The sequence below is a fragment of the Oncorhynchus mykiss genome, chromosome 2, assembly GCF_057628025.1.
Source record: "Oncorhynchus mykiss isolate SJ-2025 chromosome 2, ASM5762802v1, whole genome shotgun sequence".
Taxonomy (NCBI): domain Eukaryota; kingdom Metazoa; phylum Chordata; class Actinopteri; order Salmoniformes; family Salmonidae; genus Oncorhynchus; species Oncorhynchus mykiss.
In genome coordinates this window covers 77,876,509-77,889,361 of record NC_143023.1, presented here as the reverse complement: position 1 = coordinate 77,889,361, position 12,853 = coordinate 77,876,509, and the positions used below count along the sequence as shown (strand labels likewise).

Sequence of the window (12,853 nt, the reverse complement as noted above, 5' to 3'; positions counted from 1 at the left end):
GGTACGTTGTTTTCTGCCTCCACGGGATGCAGTTTCTTACAATAACTCAATATTATGATGCAGTCTCTTACAACAACTCAATATTTTGAACAAAAACTGACTACTGTAACTAATGTTGGGAATGTCGATACAATCAAACTAGCAAGGGCAATGATCACAAGTCAGTCATAACGTGGCTAAAAGGCAAGCGTATGTGTCAAACACTGCAGGCCGAATAGGACGCATAAGCGAGTCAACAGTTGAGTCATCTACGCTCACATCTGTGAATTCAATTTAAATTAATCTGCTTTACTTTATCCTGCTTACAAAAAAAACGTGCAACAAAGCGCCATACAAAGGAGAAACCTATTACAGCAACATTGGAGAAGTAGCCTAGGCTGGCTACTCAACTACACGACATTTGAGAAGTAGCCTAGGCTGGCTACTCAACTACAAGACATTTGAGAAGTAGCCTAGGCTGGCTACTCAACACATTTGAGAAGTAGCCTAGGTTGGCTACTCAACTACAAGACATTTGAGAAGTAGCCTAGGCTGGCTACTCAACTACACGACATTTGAGAAGTAACCTAGGCTGGCTACTCAACTACAAGACATTTGAGAAGTAGCCTAGGCTGGCTACTCAACTACAAGACATTTGAGAAGTAGCCTAGGCTGGCTACTCAACTACAAGACATTTGAGAAGTAGCCTAGGCTGGCTACTCAACTACAAGACATTTTGAGTGCACCATACAGCCCACCGGTGGTCCATCAAGTGCAAAAACATGTTTTAAGTTTAAATGTTACAACAACCTATAGCTACGTTTTTCTGAATGGTTACCAGGAGGAAATGGGAGGGTCATGCTTTTTAAATTTCAGTAGGGGAAGAGTTTAGTATTGTAATGAAACAGGCAGGGAGCAGGTCTCGAACCCTCGACCTTCGAGCCCGAGGTCCGGAGCAAACGCATGCTCCGCGTTTATAAACCCAGGGTCGTCACAGTATTTTGAAAATATTAAGGGTCATGTATTTTGTAATCAATTAAATGTCATGTATTGCTTATGGTTGAGTTAGTTGCTTATTATAATATCTTATGTGTGCCTGATGATGCCGCTCATCCCTGATTCTCTGGTGGGCGCTCAATATCAAGTGCGCGTAGTGTGGTCTCAATAACATAATCCATAGCATATACCAGCCTTTCACAAAGACGCTGGTGCGTGGAGGAATACTTGTCGGTCTGCAACATATTTGTCTTGAATATTATTTAGTTTTTTTGTGCTCTGCGGCATATTTGACTTGAACAAATACTTATAGTAGGCATATTTGAGCAATGCGCTGAACTATGTTGCCATGACTAAGTATAGCTTCACCAAACACACACACATACACAAGCTAGCCCTCGCTGGAATTGTTTCAAATAGCAGCTGCCTGCCAAAATCGGTCTGTATATTATATTATAATTTAATAATAATTATTATAATAGTATATTGTAACGACCCTGGGTTTATAATCGCGGAAATCGACTCTGCCGCACAAGCATCCTTTTGCGGCACAGTCGATAGCTCGCCGTACCTCGGTCTAGAAGATCGAGGGTTCGAGACCTGTGTAACGGATGTGAAACGGCTAGCTAGTTAGCGGTGGTGCGAGCTAAATAGCGTTTCAATCGGCGACGTCACTTGCTCTGAGACCTTGAAGTAGTGGTTCCCCTTGCTCTGCAAGGACCGCGGCTTTTGTGGAGCGATGGGTAACGATGCTTCGTGTGTGACTGTTGTTGATGTGTGCAGAATGTCCTTGGTTTGCGCCCGGGTATGGGCGAGGGGACGGTCTAAAGTTATACCTGCACCCTGCTGTTTCATTACAATATATACAAAAGTGGTAGGTCACACAAGCTCACTGAACGGGACTGTCTGAGTGCTGAAGCTGGACTGTCCTCGGTAGCAACGCTCACTACCGAGTTCCAAACTTCCCCTGGAAGCAACGTCAGCACAATAACTGTTCGTTGGGAGCTTCATGAAATAGGTTTCCATGACCCAGCAGCCGAACACAAGCCTAAGATCACCATGCACAATGCCAAGCGTCAGCTGGAGTGGTGTAAAGCTCACCGCCATTGATCTCTGGAGCAGTGGAAACATGTTCTCTGGAGTGATAAATCACACTTCACCATCTGGCAGTCCAACGGACAAATCTGGGTTTGGCGGATGCCAGGAGAATGCTACCTGCCCCAATGCATAGTGCCAACTGTAAAGTTTGGTGGAGGAGGAATAATGGTCTGGGGCTGTTTTTCATGGTTCGGAGTAGGCCCCTTAGTTCCAGTGAAGGGAAATCTTAACGCTACAGCACACAATGACATTCTTGACAATTCTGTGCTTCCAACTTTGTGGCAACAGTTTGGGGAAGGCCCTTTCCTGTTCCAGCATGACAATGCCCTCATGCACAAAGCGAGGTCCATACAGAAATGGTTTGTCAAGATTGCCGTGGAAGCCCTTGACTGGCCTGCACAGAGCCCTGACCTCAACCATATCGAACACCTTTGGGATGAATTGGAACGCAAACTACGAGCTAGGCCTAATCGCCCAACATCAATGTCGACCTCACTAATGCTCTTGTGGCTGAATGGAAGTCCCTGCAGCAATGTTCCAACATCTAGTGGAAACCTTCCTAGAAGAGTGGAGGCTGTTATAGCAGCAAAGGGGGGACCAACTCCATATTAATGCCTATGATTTTGGAATGAGATGTTCGACGAGCAGGTGTCCACATACTTTTGGTCATGTAGTATTGATACCAACAGTATCCCCCCCTTGTGTAAAGCTTATTTACTACAGTACAGTTATTCAGGAAATATTTATTCTGATTATGAAATTGTTTGTCTTGTTTTGGCCTTTACAATTTACAGATTTGTTTTTGTTTTCTTTATATATTAATAAACATGTTTTGTTAATTTAAAGGGGACTGTGTCCGTGCCTCATTATTTTAGCATGTCGTAAAATAAAAAATTGAGGTTCTCCAGCATTGAGTGTTTCCAGTAAAATACTCTGTGCAATATCCTTGCCTGGGGGACTAAGCCCTCTAGTGTTGAAGCTGGGAAGTGGTTCAAAGCCAGCATATTATCAGGGCCCTGCCTCGGTTTCTCTGACCAAGTGAGGGGAAAAGGTTTGAAGGTTTTTCGCTGACCACAAAGTCCCCAACACACAACAAAAGTTTTGTAACTTAACCTTTTCATAACTCTTTCCACAAAAAAAAGCAATGAGATGTCTCATCTTTTATTGTCAAGTCAGACCATATAAATGAGGAGCATATAACACATTTGATTTAAGCATAAAAACGTGGGTCAATCATGATGACTTTTTGACTGGAAACCACAACATCTCCTTTAGTCTTCTTTTGGCCTTGAGCAGAAAGATCTCTCCCTGAAGAGAAAAGACAGTCAGACCACAGACAAAGACTCCAAACTAAAGATTCAAATAAACCACTCTCCAGTGGAGGCTGCTGAGTGTAGGACATAATAATGGCTGGAACGGAGCGAATAGAATGGCATCAAATGCATAGAAACCATGTGTTTGATACCATTCCACTAATTCTGCTCCAGCCATTACCACGAGCCCATCCTCCCCAATTAAGGTGCCACCAACCCCCTGTGCCAATAAAAACACACTCCAAACTGTTGCACAGTGTAAACATGACAGCCTGGTCCTCATGCGCACCACTCACTTTGCCTGTTGCACGTTTGTTCACAGGAGCCTGCTAGAGCGTGGCACACTGTTGCACTACAGTGGATGTACACCTGGTGAGACAGAAATGAAATCAGCTACATCTCTGGAGCTGGTCGACAGAGCCTTGTCTACATTGATTTGTACCATGGTTATGTCTATATCTATGTTAGGTATTCCTTCACCTGATTGTGATGTTTTTATCTATGTTTAAAGCACTATAGGTGTATGAGGAAGCACTTTACAATATGTATAAAATAGGTACATGTTCAAGCAATATGGTAATAGCTACACATTGGTCTAGGGGATGTTAGGTGGAATCTTAACCATCTTTACATCTATGCAACGCTTTCAGATCTACACAAGTGTCTCTATGGGTTCTAATGTGATTTAGGATTGAACTGCATTCATTACGTTCTCCTGCAGGGGGACCATCGATGTGGGATCTACAAAGGTGAACATCTTGAAGAGGAAGCGCTTGTAGTGGGAGAAGAATTCTCCCGGAGGGAAATAGGAGCTGTCCGAGCGGATGGGCACGGTCAGGTAACGGTCATCCTGGTAGGGACACCTGGGGGGAGATAAACGCACAGAGAGAGAGAGTCATGGTGAGGAGCACCAGAGACCAGCTAGGACAGAAACTGGGGAGAAATGGATCAATCAGAGTACTATATCGTTCACAAACTTCAAAAAGAATAGCTGGATTTAGAAGTTTATTTAAATTACTTGCTTTTAATTTTGAACACACACACATGCATACATACATATATATATATATATACACAGTGGGGCAAAAAAGTATTTAGTCAGCCACCAATTGTGAAAGTTCTCCCACTTAAAAAGATGAGAGAGGCCTGTAATTTTCATCATAGGTACACTTCAACTATGACAGACAAAATGAGAAGAAAAAAAATTCTGAAAATCACATTGTAGGATTTTTAATGAATTTCTTTGCAAATTATGGTGGAAAATAAGTATTTGGTCACCTACAAACAAGCAATATTTCTGGCTCTCACAGACTTGTAACTTCTTCTTTAAGAGGCTCCTCTGTCCTCCACTCGTTACCTGTATTAATGGCACCTGTTTGAACTTGTTATCAGTATAAAAGACACCTGTCCACAACCTCAAACAGTCACACTCCACTATGGCCAAGACCAAAGAGCTGTCAAAGGACACCAGAAACAAAATTGTAGACCTGCACCAGGCTGGGAAGACTGAATCTGCAATAGGTAAGCAGCTTGGTTTGAAGAAATCAACTGTGGGAGCAATTATTAGGAAATGTAAGACATACAAGACCACTGATAATCTCCCTCAATCTGGGGCTCCACGCAAGATCTCACCCCGTGGGGTCAAAATGATCACAAGAACGGTGAGCAAAAATCCCAGAACCACACGGGGAGACCTAGTGAATGACCTGCAGAGAGCTGGGACCAAAGTAACAAAGCCTACCATCAGTAACACACTACGCCGCCAGGGACTCAAATCCTGCAGTGCCAGACGTGTCCATCTGCTTAAGCCAGTACATGTCCAGGCCCGTCTGAAGTTTTCTAGAGAGCATTTGGATGATCCAGAAGAAGATTGGGAGAATGTCATATGGTCAGATGAAACCAAAATAGAACTTTTTGGTAAAAACTCAACTCGTCGTGTTTGGCGGACAAAGAATGCTGAGTTGCATCCAAAGAACACCATACCTACTGTGAAGCATGGGGGTGGAAACATCATGCTTTGGGGCTGTTTTTCTGCAAAGGGACCAGGACGACTGATCCATGTAAAGGAAAGAATGAATGGGGCCATGTATCGTGAGATTTTGAGTGAAAACCTCCTTCCATCAGCAAGGGCATTGAAGATGAAACGTGGCTGGGTCTTTCAGCATGACAATGATCCCAAACACACCGCCCGGGCAACGAAGGAGTAGCTTCGTAAGAAGCATTTCAAGGTCCTGGAGTGGCCTAGCCAGTCTCCAGATCTCAACCCCTTAGAAAATCTTTGGAGGGAGTTGAAAGTCCGTGTTGCCCAGCAACAGCCCCAAAACATCACTGCTCTAGAGGAGATCTGCATGGATGAATGGGCCAAAATACCAGCAACAGTGTGTGAAAACCTTATGAAGACTTACAGAAAACGTTTGACCTCTGTCATTGCCAACAAAGGGTATATAACAAAGTATTGAGAAACTTTTGTTATTGACCAAATACTTATTTTCCACCATAATTTGCAAATACATTAATAAAAAACCCTACAATGTGATTTTCAGGATTTCTTTTTAAATTTTGTCTGTCATAGTTGAAGTGTACCTATGATGAAAATTACAGACCTCTCATCTTTTTAAGTGGGAGAACTTGCACAATTGGTGGCTGACTAAATAGTTTTTTGCCCCACTGTATATATATATATATATATATAACGAAAAGTTTAAAAAGTATAGAATATTTAGTTACCCATTAACTAGAAGGTCCCACCGGGGCAGCCTTTCACCTGTGGGGTTTGTGTTGGCCCAGCACTGCTCCAGTATCAGGACAACATTGGGATCTGTCATCCCCAGGATGCGAACCTCAGCGTACACGGGATCCCTGAGGACCTTGGTGACAGGGTAGTCTGCCACCGTGTAGTAAGAGGTGTATGCTTCTTGCACTGTGGAGGAAAATCACATTGGTAGTGGATGAGTTCACCTTAAAATAGACTGTAAATCACTTAAACCACCATGCACTTGGAAAAGTGATCATTACTCCATCATCATTAGGTTCATATCAGGCTTTCTCCCTTTATACTTTTTTAAAGTATATATATATATACTTCATATTTTAGTAAAAAAATAAATAAAATACAATACAAAAATATTAAGTGTTGCAGAAAACCTGAACACCTGGTGAAAAAACTCACATGAACTCTGACCGTATACCTCATATCAGATACACAGGAACAATATCAAAACTATGACTTACTTTCATCACATCCCTTGGAGAGACAACGTCCATTGGCCAGTCGGAGCTCCACGTGGAGAACTGCATCAACACTGACCACTGGGTTGGGGTTTGGATACGTTCTCACCTCGATAATCAGTGTCTCAACGGAAGTCCCAGTATACCGACACTGGAAGAGCAGGCTGAGAATAAAGCAATATATTCAGAGCTATCAGAGAGACATCACATATCACCACTTCTTTTTTTTGGGGGTGTATAACACGTATAACATGTTATATAACAGGTATAACACGTTATGAGGCAATAATGAGGTTATGAGCATGTACCCTCAAGCTTATAATCATCTCATAATGGTCCTGACTAAATACCAGCCATTGTAAGTCAGTTGAAATGTTGTTGCATAGAGAGAAGAACAAATTATTATACATTATGAATGCCATATACATTTTTAATAACTTAAAAACACTGTATATATATACATATGAATGTTTAGTTTTTAGTTTTTTTACCTTTATTTAATTGGGCATGACACCCCATTTTAGGCAAAGATCACCTACTCATAGTGGCTGTCCCTGGTAATGTCGCCGAAGGGTCCATTCCCCACTACATATGAAGAAGACATCCTGTTCTCATAGACAATAGTATCAGGTTCCTCCTGCAGACAGACCATGCATCACATTGTAGAAATAAAAAGTAGAAACAAGTACTTTCTAACTCATTATATAGCCAAGGGATAGTCATCCCTCCTCCAGAAGAGCTACTGGGTAAGTAAGCTTTTAATCCTGCCCTGTTTTAACAAACTCCATTCTTCTAATCCGCTGTTTATTAGGACCTTGATTATCTGAATTAGGTGCTAGAGCAACACAGTAACTCTCTGGTTAAGATGCCGTATCATTGTACTGAAAACAAACCCTGGCCACACGTACCGTCACCACAGTTCCACATTCAGTAACTTTGAACTGGTAGATGGCAAAGGCAGATGTAGTGCCGACAGGGGTGCAGTGGGCTCCGTTTGCCCCTAGCAGGCTGATGGAATCTAGCTCAAGTTTGGGCAGAGTGGCATCTCTGGAAACCACCACCACAAACTGGCCATCCTTGGTACACTGGACAGTCACTGGTGATAAGGAGCATAGGAGAAACATGAAGTTAGTAGTACTAATCGCTGAGTAAACTGGAGCATTTTGGTGCATGTTGATTGTTGGATACAAAATGGCCATATCTAAGTGGGTAAGTGAAATTGTTGAGAGTGAAGAGTTCAGAATCCAATTACTAGTTTTCTGGTTAAGAGAAACATACTAGTTTCTCTGAGGGGGCAAAACATAAAGTAAAATCGCACTGTTACAACTTGAGAGTAAGAGTTCTAGAGTAAAATGAGCATGGTCTGACACCTACCTGTTTTCCCGTAGAAGCACATTCGTCCATCAAAACAGCAGCTGATGGCCTGGCATTGGGCAGCATTGATGCCAGAAAGTCCACACAACACCTTGTCCTTGTCCACAACCTCACAGGTCTGTTTTGTGTCGCCTTTGGTGTAGGGTATCTGTTGAGGTATGTTTTGGGCAGGCTTCTGAAGAAAGGGTTGAGCAGGTCTCTGAGGAAGGGTTTGGGCAGGCCTCTGAGGAAGGGGTTGGGCAGGCCTCTGAGGAAGGGGTTGGGCAGGCCTCTGAGGAAAGGGTTGGGCAGGCCACTGAGTAAGTGGTTGGGCAGGCCACTGAGGAAGGGGTTGGGCAGGCCTCTGAGGAAGGGGTTGGGCAGGCCTCTGAGGAAGGGGTTCAGCAGGCCTCTGAGGAAGGGGTTGGGTAGGCCACTGAGGAAGGGGTTGGGCAGGCCTCTGAGGAAGGGGTTGGGCAGGCCTCTGAGGAAGGGGTTGGGCAGGCCACTGAGGAAGGGGTTGGGCAGGCCTCTGAGGAAGGGGTTGGGCAGGCCTCTGAGGAAGGGGTTGGGCAGGCCTCTGAGGAAGGGGTTCAGCAGGCCTCTGAGGAAGGGGTTGGGTAGGCCACTGAGGAAGAGGTTCAGGAGGCCTCGGAGGAAGGGGTTGGGCAGGGTTCTGAGGGGGTTGGTAAGGCCACTTCAATTGAGCGTCACACAGACAGCCAAGCATGGCCACTGCTACGAGACAAACAACACTCCACTGCAAGGCCATGGATTCAGAACAAGAGACAATCCGAGGAACCCACAAGGCTCACTGTGCCACTTGTTGCTGCTTTTATACATAGTGGGGTGTGTTGAACTGTTGAAAAGCCCCACCTCCTTGGCTGACCAATCATTCACATCCAGTTCGGAGGAATCAAGGCTTTCCACACTCTGAAGTCCCAAACATTTATTGACAAACGCAATGTTCAGGTCACATAGATCTCTGACATGCCTTTGACCAGAGTTGAAGGTCTTTGTGACCGTAACATTGTATTTGTTAACAAATGTTTATTTTGCAGGTACACACGGTGTGCAGAACTACACTCAAGAAGTAAACATTTTATAAATAATAATAGACACAAATGTATCTATTGTATTCTATTTCTAATATAGATAAATATATTGCCTCCCTTTCACTTTTCTTAAATAATTCACTATTTCTTCAAAAATAAGTTGACATTTAAAAAAAACTTCAGTCTAGACATGTTGTTATTGGATTGTCAGCATTGCAGAACCACCAGAAAATGCTTCTTGTTGCCATCAATGAGCTTGCTGCACCTTTCTAATGGCAATTTGTCCCACTCTTCAGTCACTCTTCAAACTGCTCTAATTCTTCAATGTTTGAGTGGTGCCTTCCACTAACTACTGTTTTCAGATCTCATACACAAAATCTGAAGAACATATGAACATCCAGGTACTTCTTTTCAGGTACTGGAGTTATCTGTGAAAAATATCTCACCATAGGTTTTTGATGGGATTCTGATCTGAACTCATCGCTGGCCGCTCCAGAACAGTCCAGTGTTAATTTTTTAACCATTCCTGTTGTTTATTGATGTGTGTTTGTCCTGATGGAAGACCCACAACCTTCAACAGACACCCACTAGTTTACCAAAAACACATTGATAATCTACTACGTCTTTCACATGTTCAAGGTCCTCAGTACCAGAGGAAGCAAAACAACCCCACAGCATTATCAAACCTCCCCATGTTTGATTGTAGGGAGGGTGTTCTTTTCTTTTAAAGCTTCATTTGGTCATCTGTAAACATAGCACTGATCTGTATTGCCAAATAGCTCTAATTTTGTTTCAGTGGTCCACAGAACATTTTCACAGGATTTAGACTTGTTTAGGTGGGCTTTTGCAAAGTTCAATGTTGTTTCTCGTGTCTCTTTCAGTAGTAGGTTCTTCCTATAATGTTTACCAACGACCAAATGAATCATTCAAAGAAAATAACAGCATTCCTACAAAACTTTTTTATACTATTTAACCTTTATGTTATCAGGGATAATTTTACAGGAAATACACAAATCTAAACACAAAATGCAAGCAGAAAGATAAACACAATCATAAAAAAACTGATTTACCTAACTAATTAGAGACAAAAGGAATTTCCAGAGTTAGCCATTCATGAGACCAGGTTTGGTAACTCATGTCAAAAGTTCAGTAATGATGTTAGGTACAGTGGGACTTTTTGTCAAATGGCTTTATAAATGAAAACATAGCAATGTATCAACCTAGGTGACATCAAAGAGGACCAACCAACTTTCTACCAGAAAATGCAGTGATGAGTATTAAAATTGTTGCCCGTAATAAAGCACAGTGCATTATGATCACCTGCATCTACCGGCTTTAATGAAGTGTCAGCCGCGTTCATATATATGATTTCGCCATGGTCTAGGACCGATAGTAATGTCGACTGAATAATCTGCTTTCTACTATTTAGCGAGAGGCAGGACTTGCTGTATTTCTATAGAAAAGCCCATTTTTATTCTCAGATTCTTAACTAACTCATCAATATGCTTTTTTAAAGACAGCTTTTCATCTATCCAGATGCCCAGATATTTGTAAGCAGGGACACAAGTACATACAGTGCCTTCAGAAAGTATTCATACCCATTGACCAATTCCACATTTTGTTGTGTTACAGTTTTTATTAATCTACACACAATACCCCATAATGACAAAGTGGAAACATGTTTTTAGACATTTTTGCAAATGTATTGAAAATAAGACACAGAAATACCTAATTTACATAAGTATTCACACCCCCAAGTCAATAATTTTTAGAAGTAGCTTTGGCAGCGATTACAGCTGTGAGTCTTTCTGGGTAAGTCTCTAAGAGTTTACTACACCTGGATTGTACAAAATTTGCCCATTATTCTGTTCAAAATTCTTCAATCTCTGCCAAATTAGTTGTTGATCAATGCTAGACAACCATTTTCAGGTCTTGCCATATCTTTTAAAGTAGATTTAAGTTAAAACTGACTTGGCCACTCAGGAACATTCACTGTCTTCTTGGTAAGCAACTCCTGTGTAGATCTCCTATGGAGATGGCACCGACAGAGATGGTCGGCTCGCTTCGAGTCCTTAGGAAACTATGCAGTATTTTGTTTTCTTAATGAATTATTTCTTACTTTGTTACCCCAGGAAATCTTAAGTCTTATTACATACGGCTGGGAAGAACTATTGAATATAAGAGCGACGTCAACTTGTCAATATTATGACCAGGAATATGACTTTCCCAAAGTGAATCCTCTGTTTGCACCACCACCCAGGACAATGGATCTAATCCCAGAATTCGACCCAAGATAACGGCGCCGCAGAAGGGGCAGACAGAGTGGCCTCATGGTCAGGCTTCGTAGACATGCACATCGCGCACCGCTCCCTCCCGAGCATACTACTCGGCAATGTCCAGTCTCTTGACAACAAGGTAGATGAAATTCAAGCAAGGGTAGCATTCCAGAGAGACATCAACAATTGTAACATTACCTTTTTCACAGAAACAGGGCTCTCTCGGGATATGTTGTCAGAATCTGTTCAGCCACAGTCCTGTGCAATTAGGTCCTGGAATTTCTAACGGACCGCCCCCAGGTGGTGAAGGTAGGAAACAACATCTCCACCTCCCTGACCCTCAACACTCGGGCCCCACAAGGGTGCATGCTCAGTACTCCCTGTTCACCCACAACTACGTGGCCATGCACACCTCCAACTCAATCATCAAGTTTGCAGACGACACAACAGTAGTGGGCTTGATTAGCAAGAACGACGAGACAGCCTACAGGGAGGAGGTGAGGGCAGTCGGAGTGTGGTGTCAGGAAAACAACCTCTCACTCAACGTCAACAAAACAAAGGAGATGATCGTGGACTTCAGGAAACAGCAGAGGGAGCACCCCCCTATCCACATTGAAGGGACAGCAATGGAAAAAGTGGAACGTTTTAACTTCCTCAGCGTACACATCAACGACAAACTGAAATGGTCCACCCACACAGACAGTGTTGTGAAGAAGGCGCAACAGTGCCTCTTCAACTCCGGAGGCTGAAGACATTTGGCTTGTCACCCAAAACCTTGACTAACTTTTGCATATCCACAATCGAGAGCATCCTGTCGGGCTGTATCACAGCCTGGTATGGCAACTGCTCCGCCCTCAACGGCAAGGCTCTCCAGAGGGTGGTGCAGTCTGCAAAACGCATCCCCGGGGGCAAACTACCTGCCCTCCATGACACCTACAGCACCCAATGTCACAGGAAGGCAATCAAAGACAACAACCTTCTGAACCACTGCCTGTTTACACTGCTGCCATCGAGAAGGCAAGGTCAGTACAACAAAGCTGGGCTAGAGAGACTGAAGAACAGCTTCTCAAGGCCATCAGGCCATCAGACTGCTAAACAGCAATCACTAACTCAGAGAGGCTGCTGCCTACACGGAGACCCAATCACTGGCCACATTAACAAAATGGCACCGGAAGAAATGGCAGCAGTTTTACGGGCGTCTAACCTTTTCTTTTTATTATTTTTTTAACCTTTATTTAACTAGGCAAGTCAGTTAAGAACAAATTATTATTTTCAATGACTGAACAGTCATCTGCCGGTTCAGTGGCAGAACGACAGATTTGTACCTTATCAGCTCCGGGGTTTGAACTTGCAACCTTCCGGTTACTAGTCCAACGCTCTAACCGCTAGGCTACCCTGCCGCCCCGGGTAGCCTATTATGTGTTTTTTTCGTGTTATCTGTAACTTATTTTGTACATACTGTTTTTGCCACCATATCTTACGGCAAAAAAGAGCTTCTGAATATCAGGGCAGCGATCACTCACTTCGGATTAGACAAAGATTTCTCTTCAACAAG

At 43.2% G+C, this 12,853-nt stretch overlaps 1 protein-coding gene across 1 annotated transcript; it reads right to left on the bottom strand.

The window, feature by feature from the left end:
* Positions 1-3,220: 3,220 nt before the first annotated feature.
* Positions 3,221-8,753, bottom strand: LOC100135906 (vitelline envelope protein alpha). Its single transcript, NM_001124273.1, is given in 8 exon segments — positions 3,221-3,381; positions 3,683-3,755; positions 4,096-4,249; positions 6,114-6,306; positions 6,618-6,778; positions 7,154-7,251; positions 7,523-7,710; positions 7,989-8,753. Coding segments are annotated over 8 exon segments (1,716 nt in total). The 5' UTR covers positions 8,740-8,753; the 3' UTR covers positions 3,221-3,283.
* Between the last annotated feature and the right edge of the window lie 4,100 nt (positions 8,754-12,853).